Source organism: Misgurnus anguillicaudatus, chromosome 25, assembly GCF_027580225.2.
Source record: "Misgurnus anguillicaudatus chromosome 25, ASM2758022v2, whole genome shotgun sequence".
Classification (NCBI taxonomy): domain Eukaryota; kingdom Metazoa; phylum Chordata; class Actinopteri; order Cypriniformes; family Cobitidae; genus Misgurnus; species Misgurnus anguillicaudatus.
In genome coordinates, this window is record NC_073361.2 from 13,625,266 (window position 1) to 13,644,139 (window position 18,874).

The 18,874-nt window shown below is 36.8% G+C and overlaps 2 protein-coding genes across 4 annotated transcripts in view; both read right to left on the reverse strand.

Moving 5' to 3' along the window:
- reck (reversion-inducing-cysteine-rich protein with kazal motifs) overlaps positions 1-8,127 on the reverse strand; it is a 73,859-nt gene extending 65,732 nt beyond the window's left edge. Inside the window, exon 1 of the mRNA XM_055181613.2 lies at positions 7,847-8,127. Within this exon, the coding sequence (XP_055037588.2) occupies positions 7,847-7,916 (70 nt within the window). The 5' untranslated portion in view covers positions 7,917-8,127. The remainder of the gene's footprint in view (positions 1-7,846) is intronic.
- Positions 8,128-14,604: 6,477 nt separating this feature from the next.
- col15a1a (collagen, type XV, alpha 1a) overlaps positions 14,605-18,874 on the reverse strand; it is an 85,694-nt gene continuing 81,424 nt past the window's right edge. For all 3 annotated transcript variants that reach the window (XM_055181612.2, XM_055181609.2, XM_055181610.2), the window contains exon 42: positions 14,605-15,427. In XM_055181612.2, coding sequence (XP_055037587.2) covers positions 15,169-15,427 — 259 coding nt within the window. In that variant the 3' untranslated portion in view covers positions 14,605-15,168. The remainder of the gene's footprint in view (positions 15,428-18,874) is intronic.

Below are 18,874 nucleotides of genomic sequence, written 5' to 3' on the forward strand. Positions count from 1 at the left end.
TGCTGGTGAAGTTTGCATCGAACCATCGTTGCTAGTCAATGGCGGTGTGCACGCAGTTTAAGAGGGCCACCTCAAAGCTATGTGAAAAAGGCCTAGACTCAACCCTGTGCTGCCCACAAGCACCACAACATAACATCTCAGAAAACCTGCTCTAACCACTAGGTCACAAATCTCCAGTCCAAATCTTCAAGTATCTCTTCAAGTCTTTTAAACTCAAGAACTGGGCAGCCAAGCCTTTCTTCATTATACAAAGTACCAGTGGAGGTCTATTATGCAGTTCAGTCCTATTTAGGAATGCAAAACATTTTATGAATCACAGCTGCACCCACCATGATGATGTCATGGAGCATCAGGGCCCACCAACAATTATGAAAAATATGCCGTAGGACTAAATCGATAATGTACTGAATGCAAACACGAGCCACATTACTAAAGCCTGTTGGCCCCTATTGACATGAATAGAAAGAGGTTATGGACTTCACAGTTGGAGTGGAGTCCTGGACAACCTAAAAGATAAACAATGACCTATATCAACAAAAGCTGTGAGTGATAGAGGCCAGCGTGGGGCCTAGGGTAATCCTTTCAAGCTGTAAAGAAGCATGCCCTGTCGCCCAGAGGGTGGTCTGAGAGACACAATGGAGCAGTGGACAGTTGAAAAGACCAGGCTGACTTCGGATACAACATACCCAGTGTGAGCCATGTGGTAAGATAGAGTTAACTGAATAGTAGACTGACTTCTTCCAGCAGAGGGTTTTGATAGGAAGAGCCAAGAATCAGTGCATGTCTGCGCTATTTGACTAAAGTAAGCTGTTAATAACAGCCTTCCCGGCCAATGCTTCCCCTTCCGTGTGTAAGGAAAGGATTATGTATCGACCAACCGCTTTGAATGGGTGAACAAGTATGTAAATGAATATCCTGTACCATCATTGGGAAAGAATCTATGTGAACCTATTCCACCAAGAATCTTCATCTTCCCAAAAACTGCATGGGTGGCAACTGCTCTCAGCTTGAATATGGTGGACACGCTAAATCGAGATGCCACACACCGTATTTTTTACAGAGACATTTGGTTCTAAGCTCAGCCTGCTTTTGACTTTCGTGCCGCAATTCGTCCAACGAATGCGACACATGCCAGCTCAAAAGCAGCTTGTAATGTCCACATGGTGGGCGGTTATCAATCAGGGAGTTCTGACGCGTGCCTTCTGCAACATGAATGGGACATCTGCCACTGCAAAGCCTTTCCGTTTCCTCCCGGAGTCAGGGGTTGGCATGTGGCTACAAAGAGACACTTCCATGGTTTGACTCACCATGATCTAAGAACTCAGCAGATGCAGTCCACAGCGCTCAGAGAGAATACTGATTGCAGATGAAGAATAATTATGATTACAGGAAAGGAAATTACATCTTGCTGGATGGGATGGCAAAAAATTACAGAAATGTCCATAATGACTTGATGTTTCAGATCTCAAATGAATAATATGAGGCCTGGAAACCAGCATGGTACAAAACATGTTGGATTTTGAAGTACTACATTTCAATCTTATACATTTTGCATTGCAAATCTTCAAATGTGGCACTTATTTACAACTTAATTGTTAATCTGCCTTTAGAAAGATTTCAAGTTCATATCCAAACTGTGGGGTCCAAGATCTGGAGAGTTTGTCCTCCAGACAGCCTGGCAACATAAAACACCCACAGTCCTTTCACTCACCGTCTGATGCATGTTGCAATGGTAAGCACATGTGAAAATTGCAAGCTCCAATCAGATTGTAAATAGCTAGGCGATAGGCATTTGTCATCTTTAAAGTTACTGGAATCAAATCTTTGAAAGATTCTTTATCATTGAAATATATACAACATTTTCTTCAGGGTTCATCTAGGGTCCTGCGACTTGCCTTTTATAAGTTACTAGATTACTAAACTAACAGTAAATATTAAATACTGTAATTCGTGCTAGTGTGCTAAATATCAAGTGGAAGAAATAAGCAGCTGATGTCTTGTTTATATTTACATTTTCATATTACACGTCTTTCAGGCGTGAACTTGAAGCAAGAAGCTGAAATTATGGATTTTTTATATGAAACATATGCTGTTGCATGCGAATTATTCACTTCCATTGCCAAATAGTTTGGTAATAGACTCCTTTTCAATCTGGTCTCATGACATAGAGAGTAAACGCTGAGAACTGGCTGGCTGTGTCATATTCAAGTAACATAATTTGATTCCCAATGCACAAATATTATGCTATTATATTAAATTATGTAACAACAATGTTTGGATACTTCTATTGAATTAAACAGCTTATTGCTATCTTGACTCACCAAATGTTTTGATCTCATGCAAGGGCTGTAACATCTGTTACAGAATTTGCACTTACTACAAGGTTATGATAGGATTGGCTACTTTACTTTATTAGTAAAGCCATGAAAATTAGCAAATATGCCAAATCTGACTGCATCTAGTGCACTTTCTTTTGCCAAAGTGTCATCACAGAGGAGGTTCGGCTGAAACAACCACCTAATTGTAATAACAGGGTGTCCTTCCACTTGATGGCCACCTTTCAATTGGAGCCAGAAAAGTATGGTCACGGTTTATCTTACATCTGCCAAATGTCAAAGTATGATTTCCATTTTCCATCATATAAAACACAGAGTTCGGCTTTTAGTCAAAGAGAAACGAAATGGGTATTTACTCACTGATGAAACCTTAAATGAAAAGTCGGCGCAAACAACTCTGGAATTTCGAGGTGACCCAAAAAAGCCACTTGTATTTCCTGCCAGTTCACTTCCTGTTGAGATTTCTCCTGTTTTTCAGCTCTAAGGGCTTGTTTTCTTTTACAGCAAGAAGCTGAAAGCAATCGTCTTGTCTTTGCAGTCAAGGCAGGGTGTTATAAGATGTTTCACTCGCACTTTTGCTTCCTCGTCCTTTCTAAAGAAGATATCACCCTTGGCCCTGTCTTTAAAATGTAAGTGATTGTAGACACATACAATGTTCAATGGTGGATGATTCTTGTCTGGGGTTTTTTCTATGGCTCCTGCATTCCTCTGTGGCAGGCCCAGACCTTCATGGGGAGATAGTAATATAATGCCAGGGGTTCGAAGGTCATTTCCTGTGCATTAATAATTAAGGAGTTCGACATTTCCCAGTTGCTCTCTATCTCAGACTGAGATGAACATGGGTTCCTCTGAGATTTAAGCCCATTATGTGATCTTTTGAAATGGACCAAGAAAAAATAAGGTTTAAGTGTAACACTTTCAACACTTTCATATGTAAAGACTTTAGGATATGCACTTGCCGAAGAGTTATAGCTTTGTGGCAGAGTATGTGTCGATTTGGTGTGGCTTTCTTTTATAATGGACAACGGGATGACTCGTTCAACATTTTAGGATATTAACCCGATACCCTGTAGGGCACACCATGCAAGTCAGTAGGACATATGACAGTGATTGAACCGTGTCCAAATTTCCAATTTGTTTTGGTCATAAACTCTGGTGAGTAATGTTTAGTGAATGCTGTAATGTGCAACGGCCTCCAAAAATTGGAGGCGGCAACCGAAATAAATAGAAAAAAACAGTCAGTGTTGTAATTGTAACATAAACAACCTAGATAAACAATCTGTCAGTTACTGAAACTGAGGGGGTGACACAAACTACAGAATTATATATTTTCATTTATACCATGGGGCTGTTGAATGCCTTATTCTAATTGGTTGAGAAATATTCCACTGGTATGCATTATTTTTTGATAAACGCACACCTGACCTGTCAGATGTCTTAAATAACCATCTTAGCGATGCCTGAAGGCTGTGGTAACCATGGTATAAGGGGTATAATAATAATAAAAAGACTTCTGTCAATAGGGTGTGCATTATTCTTGAATAATTCAATGGCCCGTCATCAATTATTCCTTATATATTTCACAAAACACAGACTTTTTAAGATGTAAAACAAATCTTTGGTGTCCCCAGAGTACATATGTTAAATTTTCGCGTAAAATACCACAAAGATAATTTACTATAACAAATTGCCACTTTGTAGATGTGAGCAAAAATGTGTCGATTTTGGGTGTGTCCTTTAAAATGCAAATGAGCTGATCTCTGCACTAAATGTTAGTGCCATGATTGGATAGTGCAGATTAAGCGGCGATATTATCCCCTTTTGACGTCACAGGGGGAGCCAAATTTCAATGACCTATTTATTCACTTGCAGAGAATGGTTTACCAAAACTAGGTTGATCTTTTTCCAATTTTTTAGGTTGATAGAAGCACCGGGGACCCAATTATAGCACCTAAACATAAAAAGTCAGATTTTCATGCTATTTCCCCTTTAAAATGCTTTCGGATCACAAGGGAATGATGCTAAATACAGGTGTAAATGGGGTGTAAAACGTTTTGAGCTCATCCACTTTCGGCCACATTCAGAGGGAAGTCGAAAACGCATTTCGACGGGATTGCAAAAAGCCACAAAAATTCTGCCTACTCTCCACCTATTGATTTAATGTGTAATGTATGGAGCGTAATGTTTTTAAATCAGTCTTGATTTCTAGTGCAAACAAACAGTAAAGAGAAGAATAAAAAACAGGTATTGTGTCTCTCTCGTCCTCATCCACTCGAGATCTGATCGACCAAAATGCATCTTAACAGGAGGGATAAACAAAGCCACAGTCACACACTAAATTATTTGCTATTATATTGCATTATATCTATTATGGGTTACTAAAATTGTTCTCCAGCAACCTGAATATCAAAATGAAGCCAAAATAAATTTGGTAAATACATTACGACATAAAAGAGTTGAAATCACTGACAGACATAGCATGTGCCCAGTCGTGGGACTGACTGTACATATGTACAGCAGATATATATGTCCGCATCGCAATCAAAACAAAAGCATGTGAGATCTGGATCTTTCTCAACAGATGTTAGAAACCCAACCAATAACATCTGACTCTGAAAGAGCAAAACCCCATTGGCTCCTCAAATCCAAAAACAAGACATCAAACACAAAATTGAGTGACTCCAGTCCATACAGTTCTGATGTCTTGAAAAGGGACAACATGAGCAAATGAGCTGTAATTGTTTGCATATGTTCAGGTAAAGAGTATTGTTTCAGTCCAACCAAAGGAAAGATCAAAGAAAACAACACTGAATTACACTACAATGCCATAAAACAAATATAAACATGCTTAAAAGCATCTGTTATGCTTTGCAAAGCATACAAAGGTACTTAAATCTGTAAAAGCTAACAAGAAAGACTAAGACTCTTCTTGATTTAGTAGTTTTATAATATACAAAAAAAACATTATAAAGAACGTTAGATTACAATCCTGCACACTGCAAAAAATGATTTTCAAGAAAAAGAAATATATAAAAATTTGTAAATAAAGATGCTTTTACTTGATGAGCACAACGACCCAAGAAAATAAGTCTAGTTTTTAGACCAAAAATATCAAATTTAAGTGTATTTGGGGCAAGCAAAAAATCTTGAACATTTTTCTTAAACACTAAATTCAAGAAAAATTCAAGAAAAATTTGCTTACTCCATTGGCCAGATTTTTATGCTTGTTTTATGCACAAAATTACTTAAATTTTATTTATTTTTAGATATTTTTTACTGAAAATAAGAAAAAATACTACACTCTAAAAAACGCTGGGTTGTTTTTAACCCAGGGCTGGGTCACTATTGGACAGAACACATTGCTGGTTTAAAATGACCCAACTGCTGGGTTATTTCAACATAACTGATTGACAATAACCCAGCAGTTGGGTCATTTTAACTCAGCAGTGTGTTCTGTCCAATAGTGACCCAGCCAGCCCTGGGTTAAAAACAACCCAGCATAGAATGTTTTTCTTAAAAATAATTTTTTGCAGTGTGTACATTTTGAAAAACGGAAGATTTCTTAAAAAACGGAAGTAAATGAACAGAGCTCTTATAAATAACTATTTTAATACACAAAGCCACGAAAACATCAGCTCTCTTGACTCGAAGATGATTTTAGCTGCGAGTTTCTTTTGTTGCTGTAAAAAGGACATGGCTGGGATTTTAGGGCGAGGGCTGCCACCTCTATTTTTCCTGCTCTTGTCCGGAGCCATACTTAAACGGCCTAAATTAGTTGCAGATGTTTGCGTAAGAAAAAAAGAGCTTCAAATAGGTACAACGTGAGATGCTGCTAGATCTGAGAGCCATGATTACCTCAAGGCAACTTTTGGAGGCAACGCAATTCTTTAAACTGGGCTGAGAGAGAGGGAAATACTTGCTAGGCAATGCTGCTTCTCATAGAGTAGAGAAAGTCAGACACTAGATGTGTTAAGAAGGTTCAGAAGGTTGACACTCAATTTTTGCACGGTCACTTTATCTATCTAAACGCAAAAGTAGCTTAATGCCTTCAATCTGTGTCATATGTCTCACATTAGTTATTTACTGGGATTAATCCTATGAGCACATAGATCCATAGACATACACATCACACACAAACTTCAAAAAGACTTTGGCATCCAGATGTCAGCTTGACTTTAACACCACTGAAACATGAAATGATCTTTGACTGTAACTTTTACATTTTGCACGTAGTATTATATCTATCCTTAACCTTTTGTCAGTGGAAAAATGCATCCAAAAAGAGGCAAACATTTTGCCAGTGCAAATTCTTATGGAAAGAGAGACTTGCTGGTTTTGACACCACAAACCAAATGGCAAGAGTAAATAAAAACAGCAAACAAATGTAACACTTTCTACATGGTAACACTTTAAAATAGCATCCTTTTACAACCTAAGCAGTCTGTTATATAAATAGAGGAATGATGAAAGTACCTTCAAAGTCAAACCTTGGTCAGCAAATTGATTTGTATATTTTATTCATACTGGAGTGTACAACTACTACTTATCAACTAACCATTGTATGATCATGTTTGTGGTATTCAGTTTTTGAAGTGTTGTAACAGGATTAAGTTAAGACAGAAAGTACTGTATCTACTGCATCAAATATGGCATATAATGTCATTATATATCATGTAACAATATGACTGATTAATTTATAAGCAACTCTTGAGAATTATGGGAATAATGGTACAGGCTGTATACAGCAACTGTATAAAGCATAACATCCATTTATTACAGTTAATAATCATTTTACAACATTAGCAAAGATAACAATAATGAAAGTACTTTTAAATATCTGTCAAAAAACTAATTCGCATATTTTATATAATGATTTGTAAATTTTATTTATATTGTATTGTACAAAACCAATGTATCTCCTAAGCATCATACAATGTTTACCTAATGATGATGTGTTAATTCAAGTTATTATAAAGTGTTGTAACACGATTCCTGACAGGATGTCACTATGTATCAGACACTCGCTGACACGATACGTCCCATTCATTTCATCAGTTGATACTGAAAGTATTTATTACACAGAATATGACCTTTGAAATTTAATATTTATAAATAGCATATATTATGACTGATGAATAGGCAATTAAGTGTGGAAAGTTATGGGAATTTAACGGTACGGTCCGTATACACGGCAAAAAAGGACGAGCGTATTTTTTATAGACAGAGCGACGCATTTATGTCTTAAAAATATTACCACTACTGAGTTTTATCATGAATGTATATTGTTTATTAGCAATAATAACACGCTGCGATTCAATAACTGTTGCTAGGCGATGGTTAAAAGCGCTAATTTGAGAATAACGGTTGAGAATCAACAAGTCCAAACTTGCTGCTATTACATCACTTTTATATTTTACCGCGGTTAAAACACATTTTCTTTCAAAACTGCTCGATTACTAGCAACAAAATAACTCGAAGCGCAAAAATGAGATAAGTAAAAGAGGACTTACCCTGAGTATAAACGAAGAAGCAGAAGTTGCAAGAAAGCAGCAAAATGGTTATCACGAAACACACGTACATCTTATTAAAATCCTAAAGTGCATGGTGAAGTCAAACGCAAACGAGACACGAGCTTCATGAGACACATGAGTGCGCGAGCGTTTCTGCGGCGAGTCCGCGCGCACAGGCCGCACGGAGGAGACGCTGAGCGCGGAGCTGGAGCTCTGAGCATGTGCGGCTGGATAGATGGATGTCTGGATAGAGGAGGGCTGGCTTAACGGAGCCATGAGAAATCACCTCACTTATACCGTTATGTGCTCGAGGGGTGGGGTCAGGGGCGGACACGTGAGGAAAAACGGCTTGGAAAACTTTAAAATATGATGCGTTTATTATTTTGCGCTATAACGGACGGCGACGTGTAGACTTCATTAAGATATGAAGAAACAGCGGATCCTACAGTAAACATAGATCTTCTCACTATAATTTCACGCAAGTTTTTGCAATGACGTATCCAACTACCACATTTGTTTCTGGCACGCTTTTTGTCTTGTTATTCAGTACAGTTATCTAAATCAGTGGTTCTTACTCTGCTAAAAATAGACACCATCACAGAAATTCTATTGGATTTATTGGTTTTAATGGGAATTTTATTGGTTGTATTGGAAACTATATGGACTCTATGGGTCTCTATTTGTCTCTACTGGCATGTGTTGGGTTCTATTGGTGGGGCCATTAAATCCTAATGGAATATCTGTCCCAAAACATCTACAAAAATAACTTTTTAGTGGTTTTAATAGTAAAAGATGATCGCCTCAATATATATATATTTAATTCTGTGTAATTAAGGCGAAAAATAAGGCTAGTAACCAACCGCACTGCATTGTGTAATTTAATATGTTTTGTTTAATTCAAATTTTAAGTTTTACAAGGTTTTTAATGGCATAATTTTCTTTAAGGGGGGCACTAACGGTTGCACCGTATACACAAGGACGGCCCACATGCCAAAAAAGTTTAAGAACCACTGATTTAAATAACCTTAAAGGGGACATATCATTAAAATCTGACTTTTTCCATGTTTAAATAATTGGGTCCCCAATGCTTCTATCATCCTAGAAAATGTGAAAAAGATCAACCCAGTAACTTTGTTATGGTAAACCATTCTCTGCAAGCTTGTGAAAAAATAGGTAATTAAAGTCTGGCTCCCCATGTGATGTCAAAAGGGGATAATACCTCACCTTAATCTGCACTATCCAACCACAGCACAGCAATTTAGTGCAGATATCAGCTCATTTGCATTTAAAAGGACACACCCAATGTCCCCTTTAAAACAAGATATATTTACTTAAAGGGTACATATGACTTTTTCCATGTTTAAGTGCTATAATTGGGTCCCCGGTGCTTTTGTCAATGTGAAAATGATCAACGCAGTACCTTAGTTTTGGTAAACCATTCTCTGCAAGCATGTGAAAAAATAGGTCATTAAAATGTGGCTCCCCTTGTGATGTCAGAAGAGGATCTTGTTATAGTAATACCGCTCCTTAATCTGCACTATCCAACCCCGGCACTGTTATTTAGTGCTGAGATCAGCTTATTTGCATTTAAAAGGACACAACCAAAAACGGCACATTTTTGGCTCACACCTACAAAGTGAATATTTTTGGAAGACTCGTAACCCCGGGCACTGGCTCATGCACTGACACTCCTACAAAAGTCTTGTGAAATGTCCCCTTTCATAATATACAAGATTTTATGTCTTTTCTTAAGATGTTTTTTACATTATCTTGTAAACAATAAGAAGGCATTGACCAAAAGGGTAAGGAAAATATTCTAACACCATTGGAAAACATCTTGATTTTTAATTGTGACTTTGGTCTCCAAAACCCATTTGGTGCTCCTATATAGCTCAGTGGTAGAGCATTGCGTTAGCAGTGCAAAATGTAAACACACATAGGCGACTGATGAAATATACCTTGTAAGTAACATTGGATAAAAGCATCTGCCAAGTGCATAAATATAAATTTAGGGACACTGTAGAATAGACAAACAGACAGATAAATAAATAGATACACATTAGATGACAGTGTTATGCAATGGATGTTTCTTGTGTTAGGCTGCCCAGACGTTGGGTTAAACTAACCCAAAAAAAGTTTATTATTGACCGCCCAACGATGAGCATTTTGGATTGAAACAACCCAGCATAAGTTTAACTACAGCCCAATGGCTTGGTTGAAAATAACCCAGCATTTTTAAAGTGTTTTTATAGATGTGATATATGCATTTCCATGGCTGAAGACTATACCAATGGATAAGAAATAAAAAACAACAGTAACGAAATGAGGTCCAATTTTCTCTCATTCCAAAGAAAAACTTTGAATTTAGTCATTCCTAAATAAAAGCCAGCAGTACACAAATACAAAGGATGTAATGTTCAGGCAGTACTGAATATAGGGCCTAGGGCTACCGCATGAACCCACCATGGCTATTCTTGTCCATTAAGCGGATGAGCCGGTCTATTATATTCAGCTGAATGCCAAGCGTTTAGTCAATGCCCAACTGTTCGACAAAGCCAAAAAAATAACACAAACCAACAAAATAACAACTGAATCAAAATGAGCAATTCCGATCAACCCATCCTGAAATCGACTAGAAATAAAGATATTGTTCAAATAAAGGGCTTGTGACATCTGTATGTGATTCTCATGACACTTTGACCTGTGATATCCTGCTCCTTAGGCCATGATGTGAGCAATTATATCACAACACAGATGTCCACTGTGGTTTTCCAAATGCACATTTGATGAAGACTGGAGGGTAAAAATATGATCTCTGACCTTATCACAATCATCACTGGTTTGTCACAAGCTGAGAGAAAGATAAATATGCAGAGATATGCTGGAAATAGGAGATGATATCTTTGGGCTATCAAGGCTTGGACCATAATATGTTCATATAAAACGTAATACATTTCAGGCGTTTACCTCTACCGTGGTTCAAACCGAAGTGAAGCCATAACTGAGATGCATTGCGTTTCTAAGGCACACAGTGCTTAGGGAACAACATGTGTTGTGTGGGCTGAATGCCTGCTGATTATTTTGTACCTTTATGCGGCCCACTTCATCTAAATAAGTGTTTAGCAAGGTAATGACACTTTATTTAAAGCCGGCTGATATATCTTGAGGTAATTACAGTAGGTGTTCCACACCAAACTAGAAAATTGCAGACTCAAATTACTTTCTGTACGTAAATAAGTCTTATTTAATGAGTTACTTTATAACCACTGAGCAGGAATCGCCACGTGGCCCCTTCTACATCATGGGTTTCTTCTGTTGTGCTTTAATTACAACTCACAGTGGAAACGTTCGGCTTTGTTGTGGCAGTATGCAAGATTTAGCTTGAAAGGGGCAAGGGACCGTCAGGAAACTACACTAATTCTTCTATGTGGTTTACACATGCAGTCACTCAACCTCGGAGGGGTGGAGGGCGACCATATGAAGCTCCAACTATATTTAGCCATACGAACCGCACATGAAAGTCAACAGTAACCTTTATTTCCTTAATGAGCTTAAACTCTATAATCCCTGGTTTCCTAATGATACAGCATTGAACTAATGAACAGGCAGCTGGTTCTATATAACTTGAAATTCTGGGAGAGAAAGTGACCCATAACAAACAGAAGGCCTCCTAGTGGGCAAAGTCAGCAATGATCCATATATGTTTAATGGTCGGGTATATATATACACACATGTTATGGGGAGCCAAACAGAGAATAATTATATAAAATCCGAATATATACTGTAGTTATAAATTCTACATGTAAATCTGAATATATAGTATTTGGATATATATATATAATATATACATTCGGATTTACTTTTTTTATATTGATATTTAATAGAAGAATTGTATCAGACAGCCAAATACAATACTAGCTCAGCCTGGTGATCACCAAGTGTCTCTGTCAGCTTAACGCGACACCTCAACATCCTCTTTTTAGACTTGCAAAGCAATCCTGTTGCTGCATCTCTCACATTTTGCTAATTTGAATTGTGGTTTTGGTCTTTGACCATCAGCTTTAGTCGATGTGCCTTGTATGGTAAAGAACAGTAGTTATTTTTGTTTAATGCAGATGCACTTCTTAGAAACTTGGTAACGCACCAATGCAGATGCACTTCTTAGAAACTTGGTAACGCACCAGTACCTTTTCAGTACCTTAAGTGACAGAAGACACATTCATATTTTAACGTAAAGATATGCATTACAGTCCAAACAGCTAGTAAAATAAACCAGATGCAGAGGCCGACACTACTTCCAAAGCATATTATCATAATTTTTACTCCACTACATTTCATTAATTTCAAGTTTTTGGTTTATATTTCATATTTAAGTACATTAAACATCCAGTATTTTTTTTATTTTCGTACTTTTACTCAAGAAAAGTAAAAGTACACAATTTAGGTATTGAATCAATTTTAATATGCAATATAAAAGGCAGCATGATTTTATGCTTTAGAATGAAGTGAATATGTTTTAGTAAAGTAAAGTAATTTTTTTTCCAAGACAAACACTCTGATAAACCACAGATGCTTGTAAAATGTAACTAATATACTCAAGTATACTCAGATGATGATAAAACAAATGCAGTATATATGATTATGAATCTCCCATATTCACCCATAGACAAGATTAGACAAAGTTTTTCATAGATTTTGATTATTTAAAAAAGCGATAATTACAATAAAACTGTTGTTAGGCTACTTGGTGTAAATCACCACTGTTGTCAATTAAAATAAACTAAATGCTAAAAGTATTTTCTGCAATGTTTAATGAAAACCCATTTTTAACTTATAAAAGTTTATCAGACATTGTGCTGTTACCAAACATCATTACTGAACAAAAATTGCTTTTGCTACACTGCAAAAAAGTCCTGGGGCCTCATTTATAAAGCGTGCATACGCACAGATTTGATTGTAAATGCAGAAATCCATGGAAAAGTCCATATTTATAAAAACTGTCTTTGATGTGGAAAAATGCTTAGCGCCACGTCAAGGTCTGAGCAGACGTTCGCACTTTTGCATGTCCAATTGCTGCAGGTTTTGGAAATATAAGTCTTTCATGCTGCTCGAAATTATTTTAAACATTGACCGGTGCTTTTTGCAACATGATCTCATGGAAATTTGTGTTATAATCACAAAATTTTTATTAATTTATTTGTGTCCATGGCATGAAATTCAGCTTTTTTCGTGCCTTGAGCACTAATGTCTATTTCGTGTCATTCAGCATGAATTTATAAAAATAGTTTTTCGTGTCCATGCCACTACTTTCTTTTTCGTGTCGTTTTATGTATTGTTTTATCTTTTTTCCCCCTATTTTTAAATCATTGTCGCTTGGGGTTGGGGTTAGATTTGGGGTTTGGGTTAGGGTGTACTTTTATGTCTTGGTTTCTACATGTTTTTCTTCTGCTTTTAAAACTTTTCTCACCTGGAGTTGGGGTTAGAGTTGGGGTTTGGGTTAGGATGTCTAAAAATGTAACAGAAAGTGATTCACACCCCAAGCGACAATGGTAAGAAAATAGGAAAAAACCATGAGAAAACAATACATAAAATGAAACAAAAAAGAAAGTCGTGACACCTACACAAACAACTATTTATAGAAAATCGTGCGACTGACACGAAAAAGACATTCGTGCTCAAGGCACACAAAAAAAGTTGAATTTTGTGCCATGGACACAAATAAATGAATCAAATTTTTTTGTGACTATAATACAACTTGCCGTGCGATCAGTCTGGCTTTTTTATGTGTCAATGACATTAATTAGGAATCGTTTAAATTGGGGGGATTTGAAACTATTTAGTTGTGCACAATTTCAAGATCATTTGCGATTTATAGATTTCACATCTATACGCACATTTTCTGTGCGCACATTGGTTTTATAAATCACATGTACGCACTTTTGAAAAATGATCGTGAGATAAAAATTTGTCCGGTATTTCATAAATAAGGCCCTTGGTGTCCCTATATTTTTAAGTTTAATCAACTTGGATTTAAAGTCATTTTAACTTACTATTTTTTTTCTTACTTTTGATGAGTTGCTGTATCTAAAAATAGTTGAATTAGCTTAACTTATTTAATAATATTGGTTAAAAGTTGTAAATTCAAGTTGATTACCTTAAGGCTTAAAATGTATACTTAAAACCATTTTACAGTGTTTAATTCATAAAGAGAAAACATTTCAAACATTTATGGTTAAAAATTAAAAAATGTAAGTGATGTATGGTACATATTTATAAAAATAGTCATTTATAGGGCTCAATTTTTGCTGTTATTGTTTCTCACAACATTCCATTGTAGAGAAGAGGACTGACATGTGACATGAATGAATGATGTGTGTTGATGGGTGACATGTTGTTGTGGTCTAAGGGGGGCAAACCTCACCCTTTTCCCCTCAAAAACAACCAAACCTCATTCCAACTCAATGGCTACTACCAACCATTTAATGTGGTTTCTCTGGGCCTGTCCATGTTCTCAGTTTAGAAGGCGAAAACCTTCCCAATAAACAGCAGTAAGGGTAAACAGTGGGGTAAGACATCTCTATTAAAGTTTCAAGGTTGACCACAGAAATTTGTTCATAACCAGCTTGGTGTAGTTTTTGCCATTTTGTGTTGCATGTAGTCGCTTGGTTGTTTCTAGCTAGCTGTTCATGGTTGAAATGACAACTTGACTTGACAACACTTGATTAGGAGAAATGCTGCAAACAAACATTAAACACAAATCTGGAAAAAAGTTTTATTTAACAAACAAAAAACGCAAATAGTAGCAAATGTTTTGTTTAAAAAAATGTAAGAGAAAAAGGTGACTTGATGTTTGTTGTTGTAGTTTGAAAGTATACAGAATGCAGTTAAACAATTTCAATAAAATGACGATGTGTTCTGGTATAACTAAAAAACTGCTTTATGAAAACAGTCATGTTAAATTTGGAAATAGTTGGAACCCATAACACTTTTTTCAATGATGTGTGATCACTGTATAAATACAGAAATTAAATTAAATACGAATAGAATAACAAACAAATAAAGGACGTGATTAAAAAAGACATTTGTTCAACATCAAAAATTACAATATGAAAAGTACAGTGCATTAAAACAACTCATGTCCAATTTCCAACAATGGGAAACGGCCAATACACTTTACATTCTGCAACGATGGCTTTGGTTGTACGAAAAGTTTATGCACCCAAATCCTGAGATTTGTTGGTCACGTGGCTTTTGGAGCTGCTCAAGTTCTGTCCAAACAAATTTACATCCTCCAGTTAGCCGAAGGCCGGTAACAGAGGGTTTCAGTATCTGTAATACCATCTTCTGTGGCGACTCTGTGCATTCTGCAGCTCTTCGAGGGTTTTGTGGTCGTTGCTGGTTTCGATGCACAAAACGATGAACTGGTTGGAGCAGCTGCGGGTTTGCTGGTTAAGTAAACCATTGTAGAGGAAAGATGCTTGACCGGTGATAGCCATGTCGCCTGCTCTCCAGGACTCACAGTTCAAAGCATCCAACCGCTTGCCTCTTTCCGAAGAGCCGTGCCATACAGCCTTCTGCGGCCTGTAAATACAAATAAACGCACACATAAGTGCTTTCATAAAGTTTGACCTGAGATCAAACAGTATGGTTACAAACATGCAGATGCAGTCATAAATTTCTGAGCAATGAAAGCAGACAGTCATTACAAATCTAGTAGACTTTAGTGGGCTTTCTAAATGAATGGTCGACTATTCCTTCCTAAGGAAATATTGTAAGTCAGCAAAACATGTTTTATTTTTTTTAGATGACAGGCTCTTTATTAGGTTAACCCAAAAAAACTTACTTTAAAGGTGCAATGTGGGACTTTTAGAAGGATGTCTTGACAGAAATAACAATAATCTACATAACTATATTATCAGTGGTGTATAAAGACCATACATAATAAACTGTATTGTTTTTATTTCCTTTAGAATGAGTTTTTATGTACATACATCGCGTGTCTCCTTACATGGAAGTTTTCACCATGTTTCTACAGTAGCCCTAAATGGACAAACTGCTCTACAGAGCACATTTTGTCACTACGTTGTCTCAGACGATGACGTGTTTGTCCTGTAGCGGCTACCATAGCTTCACTATGCGTTTCAAAAAGGAGGGGTGAGCCACTAGATGCTAAAAGTCCCACATTGCAACTTTAAGAGACAGAAGGATGCTTGGCTATTTACAAAGTCATTGCTATTAGAAACTAATAGACAAAAATGTGATAAATGCGCATATTCCCATACTGAAATGGACACAAGCAGTATGTGTCATTCCCAGACTGATCTCAGGAATGTGTGTACATATTTGACAGGTTAGCTAATTCGTATAAATTCATACGAAGTGAATCATACAACAAATCTAACCTTTAAAACTGCGCCCCTAACTCCAACGTCACAGGGGTGAAAGCAAAATGAACAAAAACTTACGAATTTGAAATCCGTACGAACTGCCAAGAGATTGTGTTGAACTTGCCCTATAACCAGTGGCGGCCGGTGACTGCTCTTCCGAGGGGCGTGAATTCATAATAAGTGTTCGGAGTGTCATGTGTGTTTTCAAAATATGTGTTTGTTGCGTAATGTGAACCATGTGAAAAACTTTTCAAAATAAGTGCCTGCTGCACACGCGTCAAAACCGTTTATGATAAAAGAGATGCTCACGTTCACAAAATACTCGCAAGACATTAAAGGAATAGTCTACTCATTTTCAATATTAAAATATGTTATTACCTTAACTAAGAATTGTTGATACATCCCTCTATCATCTGTGTGTGTGCACGTAAGCGCTGGCGCACGCTGCGACACTTCGATAGCATTTAGCTTAGCCCCATTCATTCAATGCTACCAATCAGAGATGAAGTTAGAAGTGACCAAACACATCAACGTTTTTCCTATTTAAGACGAGTAGTTATACGAGCAAGTTTGATGGTACAAAATAAAACGTTGCGCTTTTCTAAGCGGATTTAAAAGAGGAACTATATTTTATGGCGTAATAGCACTTTTGGGAGTACTTCGACTCGCCTGAAAAGTCCACTCCCCTTCTCACTCTCATAATGGGAGAGGGAGGGTGTTACTGCGCCGAGTCGAAATACTCCCAAAAGTGCTATTACGCCATACAATATAGTTCCTCTTTTAAATCCGCTTAGAAAAGCACTACGTTTTATTTTGTACCACCAAACTTGCTCGTATAACTACTCGTCTTAAATAGGAAAAACGTTGATGTGTTTGGTCACTTCTAACTTTATCTCTGATTGGTACCATTGAATGAATCGGGCTAAGCTAAATGCTATCGAAGCGTCGCAGCGCACTCCAGCGCTTACGTGCACGCACACAGATGATAGAGAGAGGTATCAACAATTCTTAGTTAAGGTAATAACATATTTTAATATTGAAAATGAGTAGACTATTACTTTAACTTAACACTAAACTCTGATTACGCATGAGATTATGGGAGTATCTGGCAAACGCGAGCGTCTCTTTTATCATAAACCCTTTAGACGCATCTGCAGCAGGCACTTACTTTGACAAGACACATGATAAACATAGGTTCACTTGACACGCCAAACACATATTTTGAAATGACGAACCACACACATGATGGAACTTTGCAAAAAGAAGTCACCGGCCACGACTGCCTATAACTATTATTACAAGACTCGTTGGAATGCTTGATTCTGATTGGCCAGTCGCAACATTTTGCAGGTTTGTCATTCCCAGATAACAACCGCTCAAAACTAATAACACACGGTAACCAGGATGGTGCAAATCATTTTGACAGATACAGTTTAATATTACAAAAAATATAAATAAATATGTTTTTAATCTTATATATATATGACCTTTTTTAAAAAGTAAACACAAAATAAAACGTGGCGATTTTTTAAGCGGATACAAAATGAGAACTATTTTGTATGGCGGAAGAGCACTTAGTTTGCAGCACTTCGACCTCGGCACGCAGTAACATCATCACTCCTGTCTACTCAAACTTTAGTCATTATTATTGCGCCCAAGGTCAAAGTGCTGCAAACTAAGTGCTCTTCCACAATACAGTTCTCATTTTTATCCACTTAAAAAAATTGCCATACATTTTTTATTTTGTGCAACCATACCTACTTGTGTAACCACTCATGTAACAGTCTTTAAATAGGGAAACATGGAAGTGTTTGGTAGCTTCTAAATTCATCCTTGTTTGGATCCTAAGGAATGAATGGGGCTAGGCTAAATGCTAACACATTCACTACGCGCTGTACAAAGATTAAGTGCACGCATTTAAAAAAAGATAGATATGTATTAATTCATCTACGTTGAGGTAAAAACATAGTAAAATATTGAAAAACTGTGGTGTTTTCCCTTTAATGCACAGTACATAAATATTCCATGAAATTATAATAGTGGTTTTATTGCTTTACATGTATGAAGATTATATAAACATAAAGTTAAGAAATTATAAGAAATTGCTTCAAATAAGTACCACAGATCTATTGTCATTGAATAACCTGAATCTGTTTATCATTGTTTCTCTGAATCTATTTTTAAAAGCACAGCCTTTTTGCAAATCGCTTGCAAAACTCATCAATCTTACTCAAGATGAGGTTAGTTAATGTGCCAAAATAGACAGCAACTGTTGGTTCACGGAGAACAAAACACCACATCTGGATTTCCCAAAAAGGAAACGTACATTTAATGGGTTTATTCAAATTCATTAATCAGTCCTACATTCGGAATTTAACAGCGGAAATCCAACAAACAACAAACTTCACTTCAAAATCCCCCCGACGAACCCTGTCATCAAATATTTAAGGGTGGGGTTTTTAATATGTAATATGTAAGTAATAATAAGTTTGGGTGACTCTGTAGACATCCTTTTAAAACAGACAGCAGTCTTAGCACGAGAACTGAGGTATGTCATCCATACAGTATTAAACCTCTTTATGACACGCACAATGTTGACAGGTCTAAAACTTCTCTTTCTGCTACATCCATTCATACCTCT